Source organism: Macrobrachium rosenbergii, chromosome 11 (genome assembly GCF_040412425.1).
Source record: "Macrobrachium rosenbergii isolate ZJJX-2024 chromosome 11, ASM4041242v1, whole genome shotgun sequence".
NCBI lineage: Eukaryota > Metazoa > Arthropoda > Malacostraca > Decapoda > Palaemonidae > Macrobrachium > Macrobrachium rosenbergii.
Genome location: NC_089751.1, coordinates 5,172,209 through 5,198,330, shown reverse-complemented (window position 1 = coordinate 5,198,330; position 26,122 = coordinate 5,172,209). Strand labels below are relative to the sequence as shown.

The 26,122-nt window shown below is 40.7% G+C and overlaps 1 protein-coding gene across 2 annotated transcripts; it reads right to left on the bottom strand.

The window, feature by feature from the left end:
* Positions 1-3,826: 3,826 nt before the first annotated feature.
* Positions 3,827-24,559, bottom strand: MED8 (mediator complex subunit 8). 2 transcript variants are annotated; one of them, XM_067111101.1, is made up of 6 exons: positions 24,409-24,559; positions 21,139-21,234; positions 20,755-20,913; positions 18,740-18,985; positions 8,458-8,692; positions 3,827-3,971 (listed from the first exon to the last, which is right to left on the bottom strand). In XM_067111101.1, the coding sequence occupies exons 2-6, from the start codon at positions 21,145-21,147 to the stop codon at positions 3,895-3,897; spliced, it is 726 nt and encodes a 241-aa protein (XP_066967202.1). In that variant the 5' UTR covers positions 21,148-21,234; positions 24,409-24,559; the 3' UTR covers positions 3,827-3,894. The 2 variants fall into 2 exon arrangements, with proteins under 2 accessions (XP_066967202.1, XP_066967201.1); XM_067111100.1 differs by lacking the exon at positions 24,409-24,559 and adding an exon at positions 23,898-24,022.
* Positions 24,560-26,122: the final 1,563 nt, after the last annotated feature.

The following is a 26,122-nucleotide window of genomic DNA, read 5'->3' as shown; positions in this document are numbered from 1 at the left end:
TTATATAATGGAACTCCCATATGTTTGTAAACAATTCAACACTTTATCCAAGGATTAGTCCCCAAGAAGGTCAAATCTTGGGGACAAAGATGTGGTGCTAGCAACCTCATCACAAAATACTAACTGAAACAGAAGGTAATGTCTTCTAGATTCACCCCCATTGAGGAAAAAAAAAGACATCAGTGGTTTGATTAGACGTACATCATCTCTATAGTTCAAAGAGGAAAACTTGCATAACTATACAGTGTAAAGGTGGCAAACATACATATTGTGTTCCTATGAATTAAACAGATTTTTTTTATGAAGGAGTATTTCTCATTAAGTGCTGTATTGATCATTGAAGTTTTCAACAAGGTAGTTATAGGTGGAAGCCAAGTGGGGGTTGGGAGCACCTACTTACTTACTTGGCTATATGCCTTCACTTTCTCTCTGGCTACCATATTGTCAGCAAATCTCTGCCCGTGCTCTTTGGTTGCTGAACTTTATTTTTTAATTTGGGTTGCTGGAGCCCCTTTGCCATTATGCTAATATTTTTTATTTTCTCAGTGTTTCTAAGTAGTATTCCTCAGCGCACGCTGGAAATGGTCATTGAGATTTGGTAGTTAATTGAATACTCCTATGCACCTGTTGTCAGCCAGCACTTTTTTTCAGCTGTCATCAGGTGTAGATGTGTGTGCTGCTGCCTGATTTGGAACTTGGAAGTTGAAACTTTCTTCTTTGTGTATTTTATATTTTTGTTCCTACACATATACAAACCGTTAACTTTCAAACAAGGTCATTACCTACTGATGGTAGGGGGGGGGTAAGCCCAGGCCACTCATCAGTCTGCACTCCACTTTGCTTTTGGCCGCCATGTGAAGACCTCTGCTGTGCTCTCTGTCCGACTGCCATTCAACTTTTTTTGTTTTGTTTTTGTGTTTGTGTAAAAGTTTGTTTGTTTGCTTTATATATTTATAATGCAACCCTAACTTAAGCAGCCTGAGGAGAGGAAACCATTTGTAATGAGGTGCTGCCCAGGAATAAACAAACCCTGTACAGTAATAGGTTCCTCTCCTCTATGGAAATAGACCCTCATATGTTGTGTACATTGTGCAGGAAGCATAACTGCAAACAATTAAGCCCGTGTAGTGAGTGCCATGTCTGGACATCCAAACAGTGGGTGCAGTTTGGCCAGAAAAAAGAAGAGAGAAAAAAGTTTTCCCAGTGTCATCAGAGTGTAACACTCTGCCAGTGACTCCAAGGATTCTCTCTGATTCCTTCTTGCCCCCGGCCAAGCTTCCTTCTGCTGTTGCTACTCTTAAGGGAGCAGTTTCCCCTTCGCTGTCTCCTACTGCTTTGTCAATAGAGAGTCAGTGTTGGGGCGCCAGTATGACTCCGGTGGTCTCCTTTCGCTTGGAGGGGAAGTTATCCTCCTCAGGGCGAAGGGAGAGTGCCTCCCTTAACCAAACTTATGTTTCAAATGTTGTGGAGCCCGAGGGGCTTAGAGAGTTGCGGTCTTCCTGAGGCCTCCCGGGGGAGCCGAGTGTGGAGGGTTTGATATCCCACTTTAGGACCTGCAAGGCCCTTCCTGTAACTGCTGCTGACTGTGACTAGACAACAGGAACCTCGTAATAGGAGTGCCATTAGACACTCCCCATCCCGAGATGCTTCTGTTTTTGGATGCATCGACCGAGGGAGGGACGCACACCTGTAAGAGTTGCTGGCATCAGGTGTGTAGAACCGAAACAACACACCTACACATCAATATCCTGGAACTCAAGGCAGCTTTTTTAGCACTACAAGAGTTTCAGGATCGAGTGATGGGGCATTCCATGGTGTTGATGAGCGAAAATACCCAGTAGTCGCATATGTTAACAAGCAGGGGGGACTGGTTTCCTTTCAGCTCCACATCTTGGCAATGCGGGTGCACGAGTGGATGGTAGCACTCAGTAGAGCTGTCAGCTAGGTACATTCCAGGAAACCGGAACATAGTAGCAGACAAGCTCAGTCGCCAGGGTCAGATGATAGGGACAGAGTGATCCCAACGCCCAGACATGGCAGAAATATTTTTTTTATCTTTGGGGCCTCCCAACGATAGACCTTTTCGCAACCCAGCACAACAGGAAGTTGCCAGTGTTCTGCTCAGTCATACCAGACCCACCCATGGGCAGCATTAGAGGACACCTTCTAGCACCCATGGGACAATTTAGAGGCCTACACCTTTCCTCTGTTTTGTCTGATTCGTCAGGTAATCAACAGGGTCATGATCATCCCGAATCTCAGGATGACCCTGGTGGCTCTTAAGTGGCCACACGCCAAGTGGTATCTGGACGTACTAGCTCTACTTTCCAAGGTGCCGAGAGAGATTCCCCCTTGGCCTAACCTCCTATGCCAGCCGCACATAGAGAGGTATCACCAGGCCATGAAAGGACTGTCACTTCATGCCTGGAGACTATCCAGCATCTCTTGCAAGCGAGAGGTTTTTCTCAACACACAGCGACAGATGTTTGGATCCAGGGGAAATGGGCCATCTTCTGTGGTTGGTGTCATTGATGTGGTATCTCTCTGGCTCGGCTATTAAGGGCCAAGTCCTTTGCTTGAAAGGCATTGATCTCTCTTCCTTGTGGGAGATCTCTACGCTGTTGAGAAGCTTCAAACAGTCTTCCCTTCCGAGGGAACTCAGGCCTGACTCGTATGCCCTAAAAGCCTTTACAAGTCGTCAGACAGTGATCTGACCCTCAAGACTGTGTTCTTGCTTGCCCTGGCATCAGCGAAGAGAGTTGGCGAGCAGGATCAGTCTTCTTCTTCTTCAGCTTACACTTCTCTTCTGAAGTACTTCTTGTTTTGCTTCCCAGATTTCTTTTCACCAGACTCCATCTTCACCGAGTTCGGCATTTATGATGAGACAGCCTACGGAAGCTTCTAGGCTGCCCAAGATAGTACTATCTTTGTCATCGAAGAAAGCCTTGTCAGGCAGTGACAGAAAGAGGGATCTGGGCAAGGCAGTATTTTGCACTCCTCCTCTACATTTATCTAAGAGTCCTTTTTTCATTGTAAGGATCTTCTAACAAGCCTCGCTACGAGGGCCTTACACCCTGTTTTGGTTCTAACGTCTGGCGACAGTGTTTGCCAGTAAGGATCATACAACAGGCAGGAATGCTGAGAAGCTTTTTCCCCTCATTAAAAAAGCTTTTAGTTTGCTTGGCTGAACATTGTTTCTCTGGCTGCACTAACCCACCATTCTTATTCATTGTGGTAGTCAGCTTACTTTAACAGTAGGTAAGATTCACTCCAAATAATGAAAATTTTCATACTAAAATTATTTGTATACTTACCTACTGTTAAAAGTGGAAACCCACTCAGCCTCCCCACATCTTAGTGGGTGGTCATGAAGAATTCTGACAAGAACGTAAACATTCCAGCGCCAACTGGTGGGAAACAGGTGATTACAGAGGCAGTCCTAGTGGGTTGGCCAAGAGTTATTTTCTATTTTGATTGCCAATTGCACCTACTGGCATGAAGATATAAGCTAACTTTAACAGTACATAAGTATCCAAATAATTAATTTTATCACGAAGATTCTCATTTTCCTTGCAGGTGCCTCCATTTCGTTTCTCATACAATAAATTATTTAACCCAAAATCAAGTGTCCTTTACAAAACAAAATACAGTACAGATGACTTACTGTAACAGGAACTATATGTTTAGCTATATTTTCAAGGATATTTCTATTACATTTACTATATCTCTTTAACAAAATTATTCAATTTGAACACACTTCCTGGAATAAGTCAATATATTATTGAAGTTTATTTAATCCAGTTTAGGTAAAATAGTGAAACAAAAATTTTGTGAATTAATATATTAACTCTTAGGCTTACAGCATATGAATTACACTTAAGGGTAGTCTACAAATTAGCGTCCATATGGATGCATAGTTGTTGCAGCTTTAATATTAGTCTTGACTGCGCTGACAGCTTTACTTGTTGTGACTGTAACAGAAACAAGAATGTAAGTTTTTAAAGAAATTTCAAGATTTCACAGCATAAAACTCATAGCTTTAGTTTAACCTAAACTGCCATCCATTGCAGATGAGACCAGTGTAGCCTAAAAAGTACCTGCTATAACAAAAGTAATTAGCACACTGAAAGGTCAAATGCCTGCATCATCATTTATTAATTCATACAGCTTGGTATAACAACAACTATGGTCATCAACTCCCTTCGAATACAGTGTAGGTCATCAAGTGCAGCTAAAACCAAGTAAAAATGACAAATTTAAAAAGTAATTTGTATTTTTTCTGACATGATATACAAACCACTGGTCCTTTACTATTAATTCATACAGCTTGGTATAACAACAACTATGGTCATCAACTCCCTTCGAATACAGTGTAGGTCATCAAGTGCAGCTAAAACCAAGTAAAAATGACAAATTTAAAAAGTAATTTGTATTTTTTCTGACATGATATACAAACCACTGGTCCTTTACATTAGGAATTACTTTCAGCGAAGCTGGAAACAGCCACTGAACTTTCCAACGTGGTTAGGCAGTTAACTACCGTCCGGGAGTTTGGAGTCCCGCCTGCCTGGATGTAAACATCCCAATTTGCTTTCGGCCATCGTATGGTGTACGCGTGTTTTCTTCACTCTATGCCCCGACTTCTATTGAGCTGCTTTTTCCTGGTCGGTTCTTCCCCAAGCATGTGTCCTGGGGTTGGTGATAAGAAATGCAATAACTTTCTACTATTGATAAGGACCCGCACGCCCTTTGCTCTTTTTCCAGGGGGCGTGTGTTCATGTGCTTCACCTTGTGCTGAGTGTTGCTCTTGGTCGGCTGAGCAGTGGGTGAAGTTTGAGGGGAGGAGACAGTACCGGGGGAAGCCTGCCAAGGCGTCATCCGAGGGTTACACATCTCCAATGACTCCCTTGGTGGCTAACCCTTCAGGTAAGGACTCCCCTTTGTCTTCTTCACTCACTTCGTCAGGTGTTGAAGGCCGTGGGGGAGTGGACAATCAGGACATCCTCTTCTCGGGGGCCTCTCCTAGCTCTAGGAGGAAACTTTTCCCCGGAGCGAGTGGAGTCTCCCTTTATTGACCCAACTTTGTCTTCAGGTATGGCAGTCGAAAACTTCTCTCAGGGGGCAGGCTCCACCTGGGTCTGTCTGGCATCCCATCTCTGGAGGGTCTTCTTTCTCACCTGTCTGGCACTCCGGTGGTGACCTACTCCACGGCTACAGCTGCAACGTGCACCATCACCATGACTGCCTTCGCCAAGATGCTGGTGGCTGTCGCCTCTCACCTGGGTACCCAGATGATAGCCGCGCCTGCTTCCCACCATGCTGTGCCGCTGCCTCCTACTACCCTGGCCTCCCTGGCTGTTCCTGCATCTTCTGCTGCTCCCTCCTGGATGGGGAACTTGACCACTATCCCGAAGATGATGAAGTCAAAGAAGAGGTCTCGTAAAGTGTTATTGTCTTCATCTTCATCGTCTGCTACCTTCTTCCAAGGCTCGTCGGTCTAAGAAGAAGAAGGCTGTCTCTCCCCCCTCCTAAGAAATCCCATCCTGGGACCTCTAAGGGACTGCCTCCCTCCACAGGCCAGGGAACCGAATTGTTGACCCCAGGTCTGTCGTTTTGGGAGTCACGGGCGTGCAGACCTCGGTTTGCACACGGTACAAGTTCTCACCAGCCAGCTGCGCGCTTGACTCCACCCAGTCCCCAGTCACGTTCGTGTGGCCACCCTGACTCGGTGGGCCAGGCTAGCACTTCCTCAGCCCCTAAGAAGTCCCAGACTTTGAAGGGATCCCATGGGAATACCCAGCCTCCTTCTTCCACCGGAAAGGGTGGGCAGTCACACCCACTTTTAGCCCGCTTTCCATTCTGGTAAAGGGGGCAAGGGCAAGAAGAAGAAAGGGAAACACTAGGGGTGGCGTTCCCCTCCAGCTGCTGCCAACGGTGTGGGGGGTGCCTGTTGAGCCACTGGGCAACATGGCAGCAATGCAGAGCCGACACCTGGGTAGTGGATGTCCTTCAGGAGGGATATCTGCCCCACTTCGAGTTTCAGTCGCCCCTCACCGCCTCTCCGGTCCATCTCCATACCTACGTTCCTGGATCATCAAAGGATCTCGCACTAATGCAAGAAGTGCAAGCCATGCTTAGCAAGGGTGTTGTAGTCCCTCACCGTCTCTCCGGTCCATCTCCGTACCTACGTTCCTGGATCATCAAAGGATCTCGCACTAATGCAAGAAGTGCAAGCCATGCCTAGCAAAGGTGCTGTAGAAATTGTGTCAGGTCGGTGCCCAGGTTTTTACAGCCGGGTCTTTCTTGTGGAGAAAGCCTCGGGGGGTTGGAGGCCAGGTCATAGATCTCTCTTGCCTGAATCATTTCGTTCGCCAGACTCAGTTAACGATGGAGACAGCACGCTCCACGTTCACCTCCATCAGGGAGAACGACTTCATGCTTACGGTGGACTTGAAGGATGGTTATTTACAAATACCCATTCACCTGTCCTCTCGCAAGTACCTTCGCTTTATCCTCGGGGAGACGATGTTCCAATTCGGGGCACTCTGTTTCAGGCTCTTGACTGCTCCCCAGGTGTTCACAAGAGTGTTCACCCTGGTGTCAGCTTGGGCCCATTCACACGGGATACGTCTGTTGAGGTATCTCAACGACTGGCTAGTCCTGGTGAGCTCCCACTCAAAATGTTGCAGCCAATGACCTGAGCAGGATGTTCCAGGAGGAAACTTTTGTAACACTGTTTAACAGTGGGCATCAGGTGCCCAGTTCTCATTCAACTGGATCCTGCAGCAAGTCCTTGATAAGTTGCAGGAGTCAAAGGAATGTATGGATGATCATAAGTTTCTTTTTTGCCTCAGAAGAGAGTTGTCACCAGACTTGGATTTCATCTTCAACAGTCCTTGGTCAACTTCCCGTCAAAAACTTTGAACATTACCTGATTTTCACAAGGTCCATGATCACCCATATTCTACAATTGTACATGTGACAGTTATCAAGCATGGACTCAGAGAAAGAAGATTTTGGAGTTCACAGAAGCTGCTATCAAGGTCATCAGCACAGAACCTTTACCTTGGGAAGTGGGCAAAGTTTGTTGCTTGGAGTAATGAATGCAATATACTCCTACACCCAAACATTAAACCTATTAGGGTTTAAATATTATACAATAAGTAACTTCTATGCAAGTCCTATGGCAAAGTAATAGTGCCAAAAGCTCAATTTAATCTCCACATTCTGTAAGAACAACAACTACTCTATCTATAACTCTGTAACTCATATGCTACTCATGACAGCAAGCAATTGATCAGATAGGTATAGACCAACACATTATCACACTGCTGTTAAAATATTCAAAACTTGTGATCTTCCTATAAAAACATCTGTGATGACTATGTAACCCCACAATCTTACCTCACTGGTGATGAAAGTACCTTTCATTTAAGGAAGTTACTTAAAGATACTTTTTATGACTGGTTATTCATTTTGGTCTGATGTTGAAATTAAAGTTGTTAAAATTGTACTTTAACATAGATAACTCTTTAAAATGACAAAATTGTAATATAATTAAAAGAACTTAAAAGAATGTATCGAATTTACCCAATATGCAAAACTTTAACATACTGTGGTACAGTAACAACAAAAATTCCATATTCCCCCCAAAATAAATATTTTTACACAATAAGAAAACTGAATAAATCCCCTTTCCAAGAACACAATCTTTTACTTTTTGGTCAATTATTTAAAAAAGTACTGTATTGGTAAACTACTATCATGTGCTTCAGGAGTACCTCCATCATCACTACTATAAAATCCTACATGCCTAACCACTTGAGTTTTCACAAATTTTCTGAGTTAGATGATGGTTTTGGAAGTGATTCAATGTACCAAATCAACATGTGTTGTTGCAAGTATACCCTATAAGGTCAGTAGCTGCACTTAAAGCCATCTTATCATCAAGTGTCAAGGCTTTCTTGCACTATAGTATCAATACACATTATGAGAGCATCATTACATGTTATGGGATTACAAGCAACATTCACCATACATTTTACATAAAAATATTTACATATAACAGTGTAATAACAAATATGGGTGGTCATCCACACACAAGTTCACTTTAGGAAAGTAAAGCTAAAACCAAATTTTATCACCAATGGCCTGTGGTGCTGGAATGGAGACAAGCTCCACCCTATACTTTGCAAAGTCATCGTGAAAACAGACAACACAATACTGTACCATGTCACCAGAGTATGAGATGGCATAATGTGGAATGATCTCTAATGCTAACCCATCTTATGTTGATATACTATTTTACTGCTAAGACACCAGACATAAAGAAAAAAATAATGGAAATTTTTGCAGCAATTTCAATGAACACCTCACAAAGTTTATGTTAAAATCATAACTACAAAATTCACAATCTTTGACATTTTAAGACATTTATTACAAGGGTTGATATCTTACTTTGAGGTGTTTGCTGAGGCATGGTTGGAGATGGCCTTGGCATGGGAGCTCTGCCTGGGATGGTCTTGATGCCCTTCCCTGTGCCCATGGCAGCAATCAACATTTGTGTGTCATTAAAGGAACAAGTCTGGGGTTGACTCGTGCGAGAAGCTGTTTCCGTCTCCCACTCTTCACGTGCAGTGTTCAACAAATCAAGGACATGCTTGACAACCTTGTTGTGGATATTTATTTGTTTCTGAAAAGTTAGACAAAATATTAAAAAGACAGACTTACCACTACAGTATTACTATAAGAACATTATTAGAAAAGACGATTTTTTTGTTGCTCTTTAAATGTGACTGCATGAGATGGAAAAGTTTTATTATGAACATTACAGGTGTACATTTTCAGTCTCATCATTCAAAAAAATATATATTGAAACTTTAATATTCAAGTTATATACCTATGCAATGCAGTTCACACAAGCGTAATGTGTACTTATACATCTTGTGAGGTGAATTATTCACGAAATTATAATAATCAATGGATTACAGAATTATGGCACAAAATACAAGACATTATTATACATGACATTGTATTTATGTATATTGGCAGGATTACACTGATTTTACCAAAAGGTGGACCAGATGACTGAAAACAAGTGATCAAATTTTAGGAGAGACAGCAATATAACTTTTGGGAGAAGATATTTTTACAGGAATGGATCGTTAAGCCTTGGTAGGGGTTTTTGGTCTCCATATGCTCTTATTCTAATCTGCTCTTTTAACATTTGATGCAAAACATGAACACAACTCACGGTTACATGACACATTTTACACGGAAAAACTTTAATACCAAAATAGTACAGTAGAAGTGAAGCACTCAAAAACTTTCCAAGCTGTTGGCAACATGAAGTAGTTACGTTACATTTAAAAGAACTATCATCTACAACTGTACCTGAATATCAAATATATTATTAATTTTGTTCAGAGTTAGCGAATGAAAAATAATACTGTACATCACTGATATTACCTGTGTAAGTGTGGATGTGAGTGAGAGAGAGAGAGAGAGACAACAAAGTTGCTGCTTTAAGAAAAATAATTTGGAAGTCTGTTCTAAAATCAACGAAGTATGGCTACAGAACAGTCAAATATTCTGAGATAAAAATATTAAATTTTTCCTAAATAAAATTTATTATTTGGATACTTACCTACTGTAAAAGATAGCTTACATCTCAACTTACAGCACAGAGATATGACCTATCTTTCACGGTAGGCAAGATTCAAGATTCATCTCAAATATATAAATTTTCATAATAAAATTTATTTGGATGCTTGCCTACTGTCAAAGTTAGCTTATATCTATGCACTGATAGCCGAGTTGGCATTCAAACAAAAGAAGAAGATCGCTTGACTGACCTGGAACTGGCTAGTTCACCTGTTCTCCACCAGGTTTGTTCGAATGTTTTAGCTCTAGTCAGAATTCTCCTTGAGAGTGTGGGGAGCCTGGGTGGGGATCTACTTTAACAGTAGTTAAGTATCCAAATAATAAATTTTATTATGAAAATTTATATTACTTAGGATGAATCTTACCTACTGTTAAAGTTAGCTGATTCCTACATTGAGAAAAAGGACGGTGGGTAGTGCAGCTAGGCAAATTCCAGTCAGCCAAGAGAGCTAAGAGCTTCGTACCTGATCTGGAATCCTTCCTGGATAATACTGCTGCCAGAAGGTGGATTCTATTCAGGGTGCATGGCTCTCATGTGTGCAGCCTAGCACAGCCTTGCGGAGAAAATCGCTTCATCTTCAGCCAGAATGAACAGAAGCGGCACAGTGGGACCCCTGTGGCTTGGTCCAAAAGCGCAAAAAACAACAGTCAACTACAAATAAATACCTATGATACAAAGGTACACTCCTGTACAACAAATGTACCTTCATGCTCCCCACAAAACCAACACCTAGGATTAAAATGAAGAGCCTAAAGATTGCTCTTTCTTTCAGTTCAGGAAAAGACTTTACCTGCTATTATTAGAGGGCTAAGGGCTCTATAATTTTTTAACACAATTTCTACATCTCTAAGATAATGAGCAGCAAAAACTGAATTGCACTTCCACTGTGCCGCATTAATTACGTCCTCAAGAGACAAATTCTTCAAAAAACTTGGACAAAGTCTCTGCCTCTGCATTAGACCTAAGCACCTTGCCAGCTCAAGAGCATGCCTCTTCAAAGGATCGAGAAGCAGCTTTCCACAACTTCAAAAAACCAGGAAGACTAGAGCTAGCAGACTTGAAGGAAGCTTTGTGCGCAGAATACAAGATATTACGACAAAATTCGCTCTAACTGAAGGAGAAAGCTTAGGCTTCTTCAAAGACTAAATGGGCACTGAAATATAGAAGATAACAGAGACCTAGTTTCTACAGAACTTCTTTCCTCCACCAAATGAGGATAAAGAGAAGAGCAATGTTCCAGCAAATTCTGAAAGACCGAAGGAGACTCTTCCTACTCAAACTCTTCTTCTGCCAGCTGCAGAGTCGGGGCGACAGCAGCAGACTCCTTGCAATGAAATTCCGACTTGTTGGGAGGGGAGACTGCAGGAAAAGTAGTCTGCAGCTGCCCACTAGAGGCGTCACAAGTTGGCAAACCAGAGGACAAGGCGCTAGCAGGCATCAAAGAAAATGATCTTTTGGCTAATGCATTAAACAGGATTGAGATCATGAAAAGGGAGAGGTAGGAGTCAGAGGGCACAGAACCCCATCACCCAGAGAACTGACCTGGTTTCCTGGCAATGGACAGTTCCAACTGTTACAGGGCAGTCCTAGGCAAGGGCTACATACAGGGGAGGGCACCAACACCTTACCTCTAAAAGGGGAACGGGAAAATGATAACACACACACTCTGGGGAGACTCGGAATGATTCCCTATCATAAATTCAGTCAAACCTTAACAGAATCTAAAAGAAGGCTTACATCCTGCTCTAGTTTCTTGATATACTTTTCGTGAACCGAAAGGGGAGCAGAAGCGGAGCTAAAGAGGAAGTCTCAGTACTAGATATATTGTTAGGCCTAGCAGAGGAAAAAGCCATAGACTGAGTAGGGCTAACTACAGATGAAGGATCACTAGGAAGGAGAGAAAAGACAGGCTTATGACCTGACCTAACTACAGTAATTGCTTTTGCAATCTACCTGCTTCCCTTCTTTTCCTACATCTGACACTTTTAAGCATAAAGTCCTTTGGCCAATCCCTACTTTCCTCATATTTAATTTCTAGATCTCACTCTGTACCCCTTCAGCCTGTACAAACAGTATGCTGAGCAACCTCCAATTTCGGCATCCTGCTAACACAGTAATCATTCCTACATAACCTGATGTTATTTGTTTTACTTCCGGTGGAAGACATCCTAGGAAGATTAAAATTACAGTACCGTGACAGAAGCAAAGAGCCAAAATTCATAAAATACCAACAATTGCCTATACCCAAGGGCAGCAAGGAGAATCCTGACTAGAGCTACAACATTCGAATGAACCTGGGGGAGAACAGGTGAACTAGACAGTCTTCCAGATCAGCCAAGCGATCTTCTTTTGTTTGAATGCCAACTCGCCTATCAGTGCAGAGATATAAGCTAACTTTAACAGTAGGTAAGATTAATCCCAATAAATAAATTTATCTTTATATGAAATACATTTCTAATTCTCAAGAGTATTTTACTGAAATATAATCAACAAAACATTAAATATAAATAGATGTTAACATTAAGAAAAAAATTTCTTTCCTTGGAAGATTCCACATAACTCCTCAGTTTCTAAATGTTGACTTCCTAATTTCCTTATAATTTTCCAAATTCTGTTCTGATAATAACCTAATTTTGATAACAATAACTCAATTCTGATAATGAAGGTTCAAGTAATAAGCAAATATAAATTACAATAGCTGAATTATCTGCACCGGCAGGAGGGTGACAGTGTGTGAAACAGCATAAGAAATTAGCTAATCAATATGATTGCTCATTTATACTGTCTATACACCCCTCCCCCAACAAGGTGAACCACTGGTTTGAGCATCTTGTTTTCACTTTTGTCCATCCACATGAGTGGGAAGGCTGGGAGAGTAATTTCATAACATAAAGCTAAGTATTTAAAAAATAAATGTTACTTTTAGAATTTACATTTTTTAAGTGAGTTTTACCTCTCTATTATGACAGCTAATTCCCACAATAGTACATGAGGTGGGAAACCACTGAGGATACAATAACCAAGAAAACTTTAATTATTCAAGAGATAAGATGCTACTCATCTGATGACTGAATTACACAGAACATTGCCACTGCCAAGTACAGATTAATTCATCAGGTCACAAGGTCCTCAAAATATACTGGAGGTACCTTGTAGGGGATACCACTTTCTAGTGGAAGTGGGTTAGTGACTTTCTACCCAGATCAAGCAGAGCAGCAATGATAAATACAAAGACCAAATAAAAGAATGAAGAAACTTAACTTATCCCAACATAGGTACCTTCATACTCCCCAAATACACCAAATATTCCCAACCAAGAAGAAAGAGTAAAGCACAGCTACTCAAATTGTTCAGAATATGATATTCCTTGCAAGGTTCATGTCATTACTCTCTCTATGAGAGATTCTTAATAAATTGTAAATAATTGTCACAACTCTTACATAAGAGCCCAGACTAGCATGAGCATCTCTGACCAGGGCCTTAAACCCAAAGGTCATAACATTTTTGGACATAGGCAAGTCATGTTTCCTAGAGCTGGTGAACAATTCCTAACATTCTCCCTACTGTCCTTGGCCCTTTCAACATACAATGAAAGCGCGCTGATTAGACCCAGGATACCTTCTTCGCATCTGGTACTACAGAAGACAGACTGGTGAACTCTAAAGTCTAGAGAAAGGTTGAGCCTTAAAGTCACTGTCATTTTTTGTAAAGAACAGCAAAAAAAAGAGAAAACTACACTGCATGAGACAAACTTTTTTTTGGAAGATCAGATGAACTCCATAATGTCTCTGTCTGAGGATATACTTAAGTAGGTATATCTTAGAACTGAAGACAGCATGAAGCTAAATCCTTTGTGGTGGGAACTGACAGAACCCTCGAATAGCATACCTGAAAAAATTTAATGAGGTTGTTCACAGAGGTGTGGGCACAGGAAACCCCTGGAGAAAAACCAAGCTCTGTAAACAAGTCAGTGCCTCAGGTATATGGCATTTGTAGAATCCCTCCTGGACTTAACAATTGACTGCCTATACACCGTCTCAAAATTCCTCTGCATTTTAGTAAACTGGAAAAGCATATCTACAAGCATGGTGCGTACCGTCCACACATGGGGATCCCAGACAGGACATCGATATAACAGGAACTCATTGTGAGCCTGGCAGTGAACAGATCAACTAGGGGGGTCCCCCAAAAGGTTTGCTTACTTGGGGATGAAGAGTGCATTCTGATGAAACTACCTTATCTTTTGGCTCAAATGATCTGCCACAATGTTCCTCTTCTCTCAAACAAATTGAGCAAATAGTTGAACCTTTCTTCTTCTGCCCAGGGTTCAACCTGTCAGGAGGCACCTATTCCCTCAAAATTTGCACCTTGGGGAAAAACTGGATGGGTCTCATCCTCAACCTGAAATCCAGCACCAACTTCTCAATGGATACCATGTATTCCAAAAGAAACAGACAACTCTTGACAGGCAAGGACTGAAGTGTAAAAATTCTCAGAGAATTGCAAGAAAACTGAGTACTCATTCCTCCTTAAGAGGAGTCAAAACACTCATACAAATCCAATTACATTCCAGATGCGTCAACTTCTGGGCTTGAATACTTGGGAATGTTTACCAATACTCCCATATGACTCACTCATTTCAAGGTAACATGTCTTGCCCTTAAAACCCCATACAGACTCAATCTTAGGATGATCCAGTCATCCACATATAGTAGCATAAGAACTTCCAAAAGATGCACTCACTTGTCAAGCTGCGAAAAAACTCTTGTAAAGACCTGAGTGGCCATGCTCAGACTAAAACACACAGCTTGAAGTAATACACTTTGTCTTTAAAGACAGAATTCAAGTACATCTGGGAAGAATTAGGGTGAGAGAGTAGGTGCTTATCATGTTTAAGGACACCATCTAGCCATCTCTATGGATGGCTACTAGAAAGGAGCTAGCCGTCTCCATGGCAAAAGGGATCACACAAACTTATTCAGTTTGGAGACATCCAGCACCATTCTCCACCCTCCTGACACCTGCAGCACAAGAAGCAGAAAGCTGTAAAAGCCTGGCAACAATCCCAAGACCTCCTTGCTGTTGCCCTTGTCTCTGAGAGGTCTACTTCCTCTCACATTATCTGGAGTCTCTCAATATGAAGACCCAGAGGACACATAGGAAAAGGCAAGAGAGATGTTGCTAGAGGCAGCTGGGAGAGAAAAGGGATGCAAAAACCCCCCCTCAAGACCTCTACAACACAGAGATCTGCCTCGAGGTCTTATCACACTGCTATATCTGCCTCGAGGTCTTATCACACTGCTATCCCAGCCCGAGAAAAACCCTAAAAGAGTTCAGAGGTCTGGTTAAACAAATCATTTATAACTAACTAACTAACTTATCACACTGCACGGAAAAGGCTAAACCTCCTCCCAATCGAGACTTGAGAGCTCACTGCTCCAAGATTAAGAAGGCTTCACAGACTTCCAGCACATTTGTTCTCATGTTAAGGTTTGAAATGACTGGCTAGGAGCACCAAAAGACTTGCTAGATTGCCTGCTCTTATATTCTGGCCTTGCGAGAAGGTTGCTGATGTCTGGAGACCTGCAAACACCTCATATAGACCTTCTATCTGCCTTATCTACTTCTTGGATGTCATTTTCTAGCACTAAGCATTCGAAAGAGCATCTAACATATGCTGAGAGTCCACTTTGGCCCTCCACATTAAAGAAACCAAAGGCACCATAACAGAGAACAGTTGCTCTTAACATGACAGCATTTGTGACAGAATGGACTGCAACACTGACCAAGTCAAAAGGGTCCAGCCAGAAAACCCATAAGTCCAACATGCCATTTCCCAGGTGCCGATGGTCCGGAACAATCCCCCTTAGCAAATCATCTATATCTAAAGTAGCCATCTCTGAAAAGGACATAAATTCCATCACACAAAAAGTAGATTCAGCACAAATGCCAGCCCATGATGGGTCAAGTCTCTTCCAAGATGTAAACACCTTAACTGGATCGGCAAGAGAGAAGAATTCATGTTTAAACACAGAAGTGAGGTCTGGAAACTTTTTGGACTCCTAAGACTGAACCCTCCTCATAAAAAGCGGAAGAAAGGAGAAAGAGCTGTTAGTAGTGACCTTCCTCTGCAACATGTTGGCTGCTGAATCAAATCTATTCTGCAACAACTTAGCTAACTTAGGAGTTGGAAGAGGCTATGAATTAGGTTCTATCTTAAAAGACCTCAGTGACCTGGAGTCCTGTATGTTAGCTGCAAAAGAAACAGGCACAAATGAATTAATCTTGATATGCTGAAGAGCATCCTTGCTCCTCCTCAGCATCATATTCAAGGACAGAAACCTCTAGCTCCTCAGGAGGGGCACAAGTGGAGGCAGCAGAACCCTCTCCTTCCTAAATCAAATAAAGCTTTCAAGTTTCAAAAAAACCCTCAAGCTTTGCCACAAAGTTCAAATCAGGAGCTTCAGCAAATGAAGAAGTAACAGGATGAATCTGGATAACACAGGCCGAAGACTGTACAACCATAAAGGCTCGAACTGCTATAATAGATTCTTCCTGAGCAGATGCAGGGTGTACAATGGCAAAATTAGACCTCTATAAACAGATGACAGTGAAAAGCCTAGAAGAGGATCCAACTAACATGGCTTGGTTGATTCTGGCAGCTAACGATGCCAGAATCAAAGAATTTTCACCAAAAGGGGTAGCAGTGAAGAGTTAGAGTGCTTGTGAGGCAACCTGAGAAAAAGCCTAGGCCACACACAACTTCCGAGCAACCAAGAATGCCAGGATGGTACCCAAGGTGACTGAGAATTCCCATGTGGTGCCTGCAACAAGTGAGAATCATGACACATCACCAAAAGAGATTATGAACAATTGCAATATAAGAATCATTACATGTCGTCAACAGAGATTGTTAACCATTATGTAGTGCCAACAGCAGCCAAGAACCTTAACAATGCACACTTGGTGGCCAAGAACCCTTACATGGCACCAGAGGAGAGCATGAACCATTACACGGTGCCCATGTCAACTGAGCAAGCTGGCATGGTACCCCTGGCAATCACAAACTCCCACGTGGCACCTGTGGTAATTCAGAACTCCTTGCAGTGCCAGTGGCAACTGCAAACCTATACATGGCACCCAAAGAGACTGAAAACATCAGCGACTAACAACTGAGGCACCGCTTTAACTGTCTTGTCAACTTGGAACATTAAAGCAGCACCAGCAGAGACCATAAATTTGGCACTTGAGGAGACCGAAAACAGCTTTGTCGAGATGTATTATGTCCACCAGAATCCCTAGAATGAGTGCACGAAGAACAAAGGTGTCTTCCTCCCTGATCATACCTATCACATGATGAAAAACACCTATGGCTATGCATATGATCCTGAGGAGAAAGAGAAAGCAGTGGAATAAATGCAAAACCCTTGAAAAGTTTTTTTACACTACTCTTATTCCCATACTTTACAAAGTATGGGAATAAGAGCACAAACTCTCAGTCAGTTGAGATGGAACATAGAATTTAAAATACTAACAGCATCAGATAAATTCATCTCATGACTAATTCACAATGCATAATCAGTACATTTACCAATAATTTCATACGAAATGATAATTACAAGTCCAATTACCAGAATACCTATCCATGTTCATAACAAGAACCAAACTTTCTCATCTTATGATTGTATAAATATCCCTATAGGGTAAACGAAGAACACCTCTGAGACAGAGAGGTGCCTACTGAAGGCAACACACCAAGACAAGGATGCCACAGATGAACCAGACAGGGATCTCCGATATGGATAACTAAGCGTATTAGGCTCAAGAGAGTGCCTAGGATCCAGAACAAGGAGAAGAATGGGAGCGAGATCACATCACAGCAAATGGTGCCACCCTGCATGCAACATGTGGCAGGCCGGCCAGAGGAAGGGAACAATGGGCACAGACCATTACCATTTCCAGACATACCCTGTTTCCCTGTACCTCCCTCTGCCAGTGGGGCTATGGAGGAGGAGATCGGTGGCGCCTCCTCTGCTGCACAGGGAATTCCTGCAATAGGGTGCTCACTGAGGAAGGGAAACGACATGAGAATCAAGCAGTAAAATTCATAAACATTTCAACTGATTACACGTACTAAAACTCATATCCTGAACAACCTGGAGAGCTTTAAGAAGGAATGAATGGCTTTCTTAAGAGAGGCATTACCTATCAAAATATAAGAATGGGAAGAAGAGCTGTTATTTGTTACCCCGTTAATTTTTACCCACTCTTAATTTTTATCCCCTATTATTTTACCCCTGTTAATTTCAACTCCCCCATTATTTTATACCCCCGTTATTTCTAACCCTGTGAATTTTTAGCCCTGTTATTTTTTACCCCTTGTTAATTTTTACCCTGTTAATTTTTGACCCCATGCTCTTATCCACATCGCCTGAACCAGACTTTTTAGTATTCTTTTATGTTTTCTAATTTATCTGCCTTTCTGCTTTCTCTTAAATTAATTTCATATATGGCAACACAACTTCAACCAACCAGTCTTGATAATGTTCACCTTGATCTGATACAGAATTATCTTTATCACAGGTGTTAATGTCTGTCATGCACTAAAGAATAAAGCCAGGTAATACAAGATTGTGTAAGACTTATTACTGCCTTCCTTGGAAGACACTCAAAACGAATAATGCATCAAAAGAAATCAAAATCAAAAGTCAGAAAACAATCCACTCATTCACTGATGACAGATGAAAAACTGAAAACAATACACTCAATCATCGGTTCACCCACTGGTGTATAGACAGTATAAAATTAGCAATCTTGTTAATTAGTTAAATTTTCATGTTGTTTCATGCTCTGTCCCCCTCATGCTGACTTGGGGAATTCCTTTAACATATTAGAGGTAAGGTTCATTTCAATAATTAATTATAGAATTCCAGTTACTTCACATTACATGTGCTACAGCATCTTGGCTTTTTAAGGTAACTGGAGAAGAATTACCCAATTAATCATTCCAACTACATTTCACATCAAATAAAGGAAGAACAATCATGCAAACAACAATATACTTAAAATACTTACTGTAGCAGTATCAGTGTTAATCTGCTGCATTTTAGTCTCTAATGTCAACTGCTTTTGTTCCACCTCTGGCTCAGGTTTTGTCCTCAATAAATTAGGAACAAAATCATGACTGAAGGATGGTACTCTACCTTCTGTGGCCATAAGCAACTTTTCATCGGTATCAGCATTAAGTTGCAAGGGTAGTGTTAAAAAATTACGTAGCGCTGGTGTCTTGTCATTCTTTAGTAACTTCAATAGTGTATAAATCTGCAAGGACAATAAATAACATAAAAAAATGTTACTCAAACTAATAAATGGCATGAAATAAAGTACAATACTTAAATTCATTCCAGTGCATACAACAACAACTCCAGTTTACAAACCCAGTCATACATTTTTTCCTTAGCTTATTACAGAAACACACAAAGCTGTGACAGACTGTTGGTACAGTTCTGTTACAAGAATGTTATTGCCATTCAAATGTTTATTAGTCAGTTATGGCTGAAAATGACAAAGTTCTATGAAAATAGAACCAGCAATTTATAAAACATAAGTAAAATTATAGATGTGTGACCAAGAACAAAAAATTCCTTTTATTTAAGTCAGTTACCAAGTAATTACATTGCTATTAGTTCCTACTTTTCACAGCAGCTTAAGTTTTAAATTTCGCGGTAGCGCTCTATTGTTTTGGTGTAGGTAACCAACCATACCCACTTTCAGGGAGGAATAGGTAAAACCCGGCTCAGGGGCTCAATTCGTTCCCGTCACTCATTGACTGAACATCGGTTGTTGGGTAGGTTTTGTTCTGGTTTGATTTTCACCGGTTGGTTGCGGGCATCGCCGACTTTTGGTGAAGTACACCGTTTATTTTGGTAGCGCTAATCTATTTTAGCTTAGCTAGTTTCTTGATTGTGACTGAATCTTGTCAGATTCTAGTGCTCATAGTATTAGGTTTTGCAACAAGGACTGCAAGACTAGATTGACATCTGCTAAATATGACACTCATACAGTTTGTAGTTCTTGTAGAGGACAGGCTTGTTCTCCTGACCTTAATTGCGATAAGTGTAAGAAATGGGATCGGGGAGATGGAAAACTCTGAATTCTCATTTAGCGAGACTGCAAAGAGATAGAGAGAGAGAAAGGTGGCTGCAAAAGCCGAAGTTAGGTTGTCTCATTCTCCTGAAGTACCTGTCCCTTCGACACCTGTGACTGCCTTTTCCCCTATTCCAAATCCCATCAGTTGTTTTTTAATGGTTGGGTTTTGTTTTTTACGTGATGTGTAGGTAACAAGATTGTTTGGTCAATTTTCTTGTACTGTGTGCATGGCAAGGGTATATTTTTGTTTGTTACGACACTTTGGCAACCATAAGAGCATGTCTTGGTTGCAAGGCACCCACTAAAGTAGAGGCGATCCTCAGCTTTACTGCTGTGCCACTACAGGTTGATGATGAGCACCAACCAGAGGCAGTACCCATCTGCTGTAGCTCTCTCACCAGGTAAGGTTACAACAAGCATTCACCAATGCTGGCTATCTATCTATCTCAAATTCATCTCCATTACTGAGTGTTTTTGAGTAGTTGGTGTCCATGTATCCCACCTCCCGTCTATGTGGGATTCAGCAATGTAATTACTGTACTTGGTAGTTACTTATATGAAAATGACTTTTATATTAAAATATGGTTTTATATATACTTAACAAGTAATTACATGATCGAAGCCCTCCCGCCTCACCCCTCATGGACACAGAGTATGAGCGAACTGAGCTCCTGAGCTGGGTTGTACCTATTCTTCCCCAAAAGTGGGCGGGGTCAATTACCTATACCAAAATAATAGAGCACTACAGCAAAACTTAAAACCTAAGCTGCCATGAAAAATAGGAACTAAAAGCAATGTAATTACTTGGTAAGTATATATAAAACCCTATTTTTATTATAAAAATGTAATTTTTATGTGAAAGACATAATATAAAAAGTTTCCACACAAGCTAACCTATTACTTTGTGTCGCAAACTGCTTTTGATAGAAATTAATCCATACCTGTGCAGATATAACAGAGAAGTTATTGAGATATGATGGCCAATCACCACCTTCCCCTTCATGCTCAATTCTTGCAAGCAACTCTTGCAGTGAACCTTTAATGTCAACAACACGCTGGAGGATGGCATCCAGGGCAACATCGAGAGTTCTTTCTTCTCTCTGATTAAGAATGAAACATAATAACTGACTTACAGTCTTAAATTGATGATAAGCATCTTAGATTAATTTCAGAATCATAAGTAATAAGGTAACAAAAAATGTTTACAAAAATGTATCTCCTACTTTGTAAAAATATCAAGCAGTACAATTTCAAAATCATTTAGACTTAAACCATTATAAATCACTTCCTACAGAAAAAGTTGCTTTCACTTTGGATTACAGTACCTGCATCATGACAATCTAGCACAATAAATTTTAAAATGTATCAGTCAGATGACCATCAATCCTCCTTAATTAGCCCTTCTCCCAAGTGGCCTAAACCTGAAAAAGAAGTAAAGATTAATTTCAAGATAAATAAATTACAAATAAAATTGTAAAAAATACAACAAAATTTCTAGGCCACACAAACACAAACCTACTTTTACTCACGCCCTTACAATGGGTCAAATGTGGTAGACCAAGAGAGGAATTATCCAGCTGTAACGAACAAAATAGTTACTGATGACGGGTAATTAATTCCCAGAAAGCCCACTTTTTTATGTGATGCAACACTAACTTGTCTGTGGGCTAAAAATGTATGCCAACCAGAATATTAAGAAACAGGCATGAAAAAAAGTAAAGAGGTTGTATCAGAAAAGACATGAACACCTTTTTAAAGGAAGTCCACTTTCCCATGTTATACTAACGCTCTTCTGTCCATGCCTATAGATGCATGCCAATCAAAAGTATCAAGAGAAGGGCATAACTAAATATAATAGGTTTGTATGAGTACACTATAAAAAAAAAGATATTTGTTTGAAAGAAAAAGTCTATGGTATCCACATCTGCATGATCCATTCTCCTGTTGGTACATTTGAAGATCCCTAACTCAGTAAGATGGGCATCTACAGGTACTTGACCTATCCCACGATTCCTTGACAGCATGTCTGTGTAATGTTCTTTCTTCATTTTCCACCTAGATTAAATACATGTAGTACTTAGATAAAACTCACAACAGTCAAAACAAAGATGGCCAAAGCTCAGGATAACTGACTCCAACTCCAGCTGATAAAACAGATTCTAAGTCTAGACATTAAATGCCTTGGTGAGCAGACACTTGATGATCCTTGTCTTCCCTTAGCAGAAAATATCTGGCCTTCTACGCTAGTGTAAGTGACCAAGACGGAAGAGAAATTCACTTTACAACTATTGCAATTGTCTGGAAATCCTGTCGGCAGCAGTTGCAAAGATGCATAAGCCAACCAGCAGGGCCCTCACAGTCTACGAGTAATCATAAAGTTCAAAAGACAGTCAGCTCTCCTGAGAGGTCTCGAGAGGCCTGCGGTTTTCCCTCCAAAAAGTGCTAGTGGTTGAGGGGTTTGTATGCATATAACTAAACAACAATCACACAAAAATATTTAGACAAAAAACATAAAAAGAAAGCAAATGGCAGCAAGGTAGAGGAGCGCACAGACATCTTCATATGACGGCAACCAAAAGCAAAGTGGAGTACAGACTGACAAGTGGGCCGGGCTTCCCCCTTACTGTAAGTAGTTAACAACATTGTCTGTCAGCTAAATGGCCATTCCAGCTCGCGTCCGTGAATTAAATCCTAAGTAAAGACCAGAGGTTTGTATTTGTGTAGGAACAAATACACTATTGCATTAAACAATGGCTTTCTTGATTATATTAAGTACCAATGGTGAGCTTTCATATGTAAAATCAAGACATAAAACAACTGTTATTCTTCTAGAAGTAATTCCTTTCTCAAATATATGTCTCACCACTGATAAAGCACACTGTTTTGGTAATTAGGCTTCCTGGGAACAGGTAATTAGGCATAATGGGAACACCTACATGTATCTTCTACCTGCATCTCCCAAGTAAAAGTAAGGAATATGTTAACCGAGTCCCCTGCTATGTGGAGATATGGGGTTGGGCCCCTTTCCAATTAGGACCAGTGTGCAACATTAGGTTGAGACATATTCCTTGCAGGATGGGATGGGGGTCCACTGCAAGGTGGACTTTGGCCTTCCAGTCAGATAGCCTATGAACTGGCACCCTAAGTTAGGTTATGCATGTCAAGCTATGACTTATGGTGCTCAAGGCTATGTCAGGTTAGATGTGTGGGGGGTCCAGACGAAAAAGAAGCCCATAATCTGACGGGACCTGGCATTCTGACTTAATAAAGTTGGGTTCATGTATTTTAGACCATTTCTGTTGATGTGGTTAACTTGATTTATATTTGTTCCACTCAAAAATCCTGGTTCCCCTTAAGGGTGCTGGCCAAACACCCAAAAATTTTATATAATATAGCCTAGCCTAGCCTAGTGAAGGGAATGGGAATTTTGGGAGGCACCAAACACAGAGGTTTTCACTAACATTAAGAATAAAAAATTAACAAAATACATGATAGAATAAGCAGTCTAAAAATATATGGGGTATTCCTAAATAAGAGCTCCACACAGACAGACCTTGGAAATTGATTTGGTAGATCTAAGTAGTAGCTCCGCAGCGGCGATTTCCTTCTAACTTGACTTTTCCTACAGTTTTTTTGGTTCCCTAAAGTCCATCCAACAAGGGGCAATCTCCACGAGACAGAGCACGGGTGCGTCTGTTTCGAACGGTTCATATTCCGTCCAGCAAGTGCAATAACTTGTTAACGTATGGGTACCAACCGCCCCCCTCCCCCCGGCCCAGTATTAAACACGGCGAAGGGACATTCGATTTGGCCGACAACAAACAAATGCACCGCCAGTATCAGAAGCCCTAAAAGTGTAGAAAAAACAAGTTTCCAAGGTAAAAACAGGCACAACGTTAATACTTAGAATTACCATTGATTTTTCCTGTACTTTTAGTGTTGCTGATGAAGGAGGTGGTGTTTATTGTCTACCCAGCATGACTGGCGACCCTTTGGAAACACAGTGTTAGCCTATGGAATGGTTCCGCGCATGTTTAAGAAGGGTTTGGCTAAGGAAGCCTATTATAAAATGAACTATACTAACCTGAATGAACCCTAACCTAACTTAGCCTAGCAGGCTGCGCTGCTTAGTCGGGGGGGGAAGGGGGTCAAGGTACCGAAACACCCGCCCCCCCCTAAAGGAAACCACTTTTTACCAAAAGCTCCCCTTTATAACACTGCGCATGCGCAGTATACTCCAGGAAGGCCAGCATACAGCTTCTGATGTGAATTACGGGTTAATTACAGTCGACCGACAGAAAATAACGATAAAGTTTTGATAAGCAATCAAAATACGAGGCCTGGCTACCGAATCTGTGAACTACCCCTAAAACCTCAGGAACAGCACAATAAGAATACGTTATAATGATAATCGCTGGCTATACTGATAAAGAATAGCGTTTGTTAGCAGGCTAAGCCTAGCTACCACTCACTCTCCAAACAACCCCACAGGCTACAACACCAAGTTGAAGAATTTGACGTCCTAGGTCAGTAGAGTTGTCTGTGTATTTTCTTATCACATTTTAGTAGTTGTAATTTACATGAAAGAAACTTACGCGGGGACATTTAACCAGGAAAAACACTATCGCATACTCAGCAACTTGCACTCGTTTGTAGATGCTATAGTAGTAGTACTATACACAATTGGCGTGTTCCTCTGGAACGACTCCCTTAATAGTGCTGTTTTGCTTTCGCTCACGCTTTTTTCAAGTATATTTTCTCTGTGATACTATACGTTTGTGATAATTCTTTCCTTGTTTTTATTTCCCGCTTTAGACAAGTCTGTGAATAGTAAGATGGTGGTTATAGTTCCTCTTTATTTTCCTGACATGGTTGCTACACGGATCTACATCTATAGGGAATACAGTAACTAATCCTTTATTACCTCTCTAGGTCTAGGGTTTCGATTGGTGATCCACACCAAAATTATTTAGTAACTCCTCCCCAAAGTCCTTTCCTGACATTATGCTTAATTCCTGAGATGAGAGAATTTTTATGGTTACATGTATATGTTTATTTGTTTTCCTGATAAATAAATGATTTACTAATATAAGTACTAATTATTGAATATTAATAATTAATTAACCTAGAGATGCTGATTCGACAATCTTTTTCGCTACTATTTTACCAAGTTTATATTCTCATGTTTTCACTGAATTTCCTGTAGTGTTCTACATTGATTATTCATATATATTTCTCTTTTCCAGGCTTTTTTTCCAAATCTCTGATCCTTTATTTAATCGCATTCCTTTAGTAACTCAATTTTGCTTAAATCTATTTACTTTTTTAACTGACGAAAATAAGGAGCCTTTTCTATATTTCTTGTATACAATATTCTTGTATGTACTAATTATCAATCCGTCTTTGTGCAGTAAAACCTAATTGTAGCTCATGCGCTTTCTTTATATTGCTAATGTGCATTTATATTGTTGTCTTTATTATCCTCTTGAATATTTTATATGCCATTTGTAAATGCTATTGGCTTAAGAACTTTTACAGTGGGGCATAGTTTCTTTGGAGTGAGCGTTGTTTTAGACTTAAACCAGCTGCCCTGCATGTTCCTAATTTTATTATATTATATATGTATCGCGTGATTCTGCTTTCTTTCGTAGGAGCGGGGCTCTACTTCAGCATTTTAAGTAGGACTGGTTTTAGGCCGTCTAGCCCTGGAGCTTATTCGTTTTCATTGTCTCAATTTGGTTTTTCACATTTTCTTCGTTAAATTAATCCATCTCTTAGATTTAATTTCCCTCTGGGTTAGATTAAATATTGTGTCCATGTGGTCTTTCAATGTGCTTTGGAAGAACATAAGCTATTCATTCCGTTTTAGGCCTACTGTCTTTGCCTTACTGAACTCTCTTTGCCTTACTGAACTCCTCCATGTCATTTTCATGTTTATCTGTTGTACTCTCATTCTATACTTCTTTCTTCTTTTATTCTGGTATACTATCTTCCCAAATTTCACAAGACCTAATACAGTCTTTTTCCAAAGCAGTCTTCCCTTTCTGCAATCTGTCGTAAAGACATCTTTACCCATTAATTACGATCATGTAATCATACATATATATATAGTGTATATCTAAACACTCAATATGATTATAAACAGCTACCATCACACTTTAAAGTGAAAACTTTATGCAAACGGTAATTATGTACCTTTTCCCCATATTTGTAACAAATTAAATGGCATAAATACATTTTGAAAAACGTAACCCTTCTTTTTTTCTCTCTTGTAAATGACACAGTTCAGTAGATAGGTAGCCTATCAGT

Excerpts from the sequence above, each read along its gene's own strand:
- MED8 (XM_067111101.1), bottom strand. Across the intron at positions 18,986-20,754 it reads TCTCTGTTATATCTGCACAG|ATTTATACACTATTGAAGTT; the intron begins GTATGGATTAAT and ends TTGTCCTTGCAG. Across the intron at positions 3,972-8,457 it reads GCCTCAGCAAACACCTCAAA|TCACAACAAGTAAAGCTGTC; the intron begins GTAAGATATCAA and ends TTTCTGTTACAG.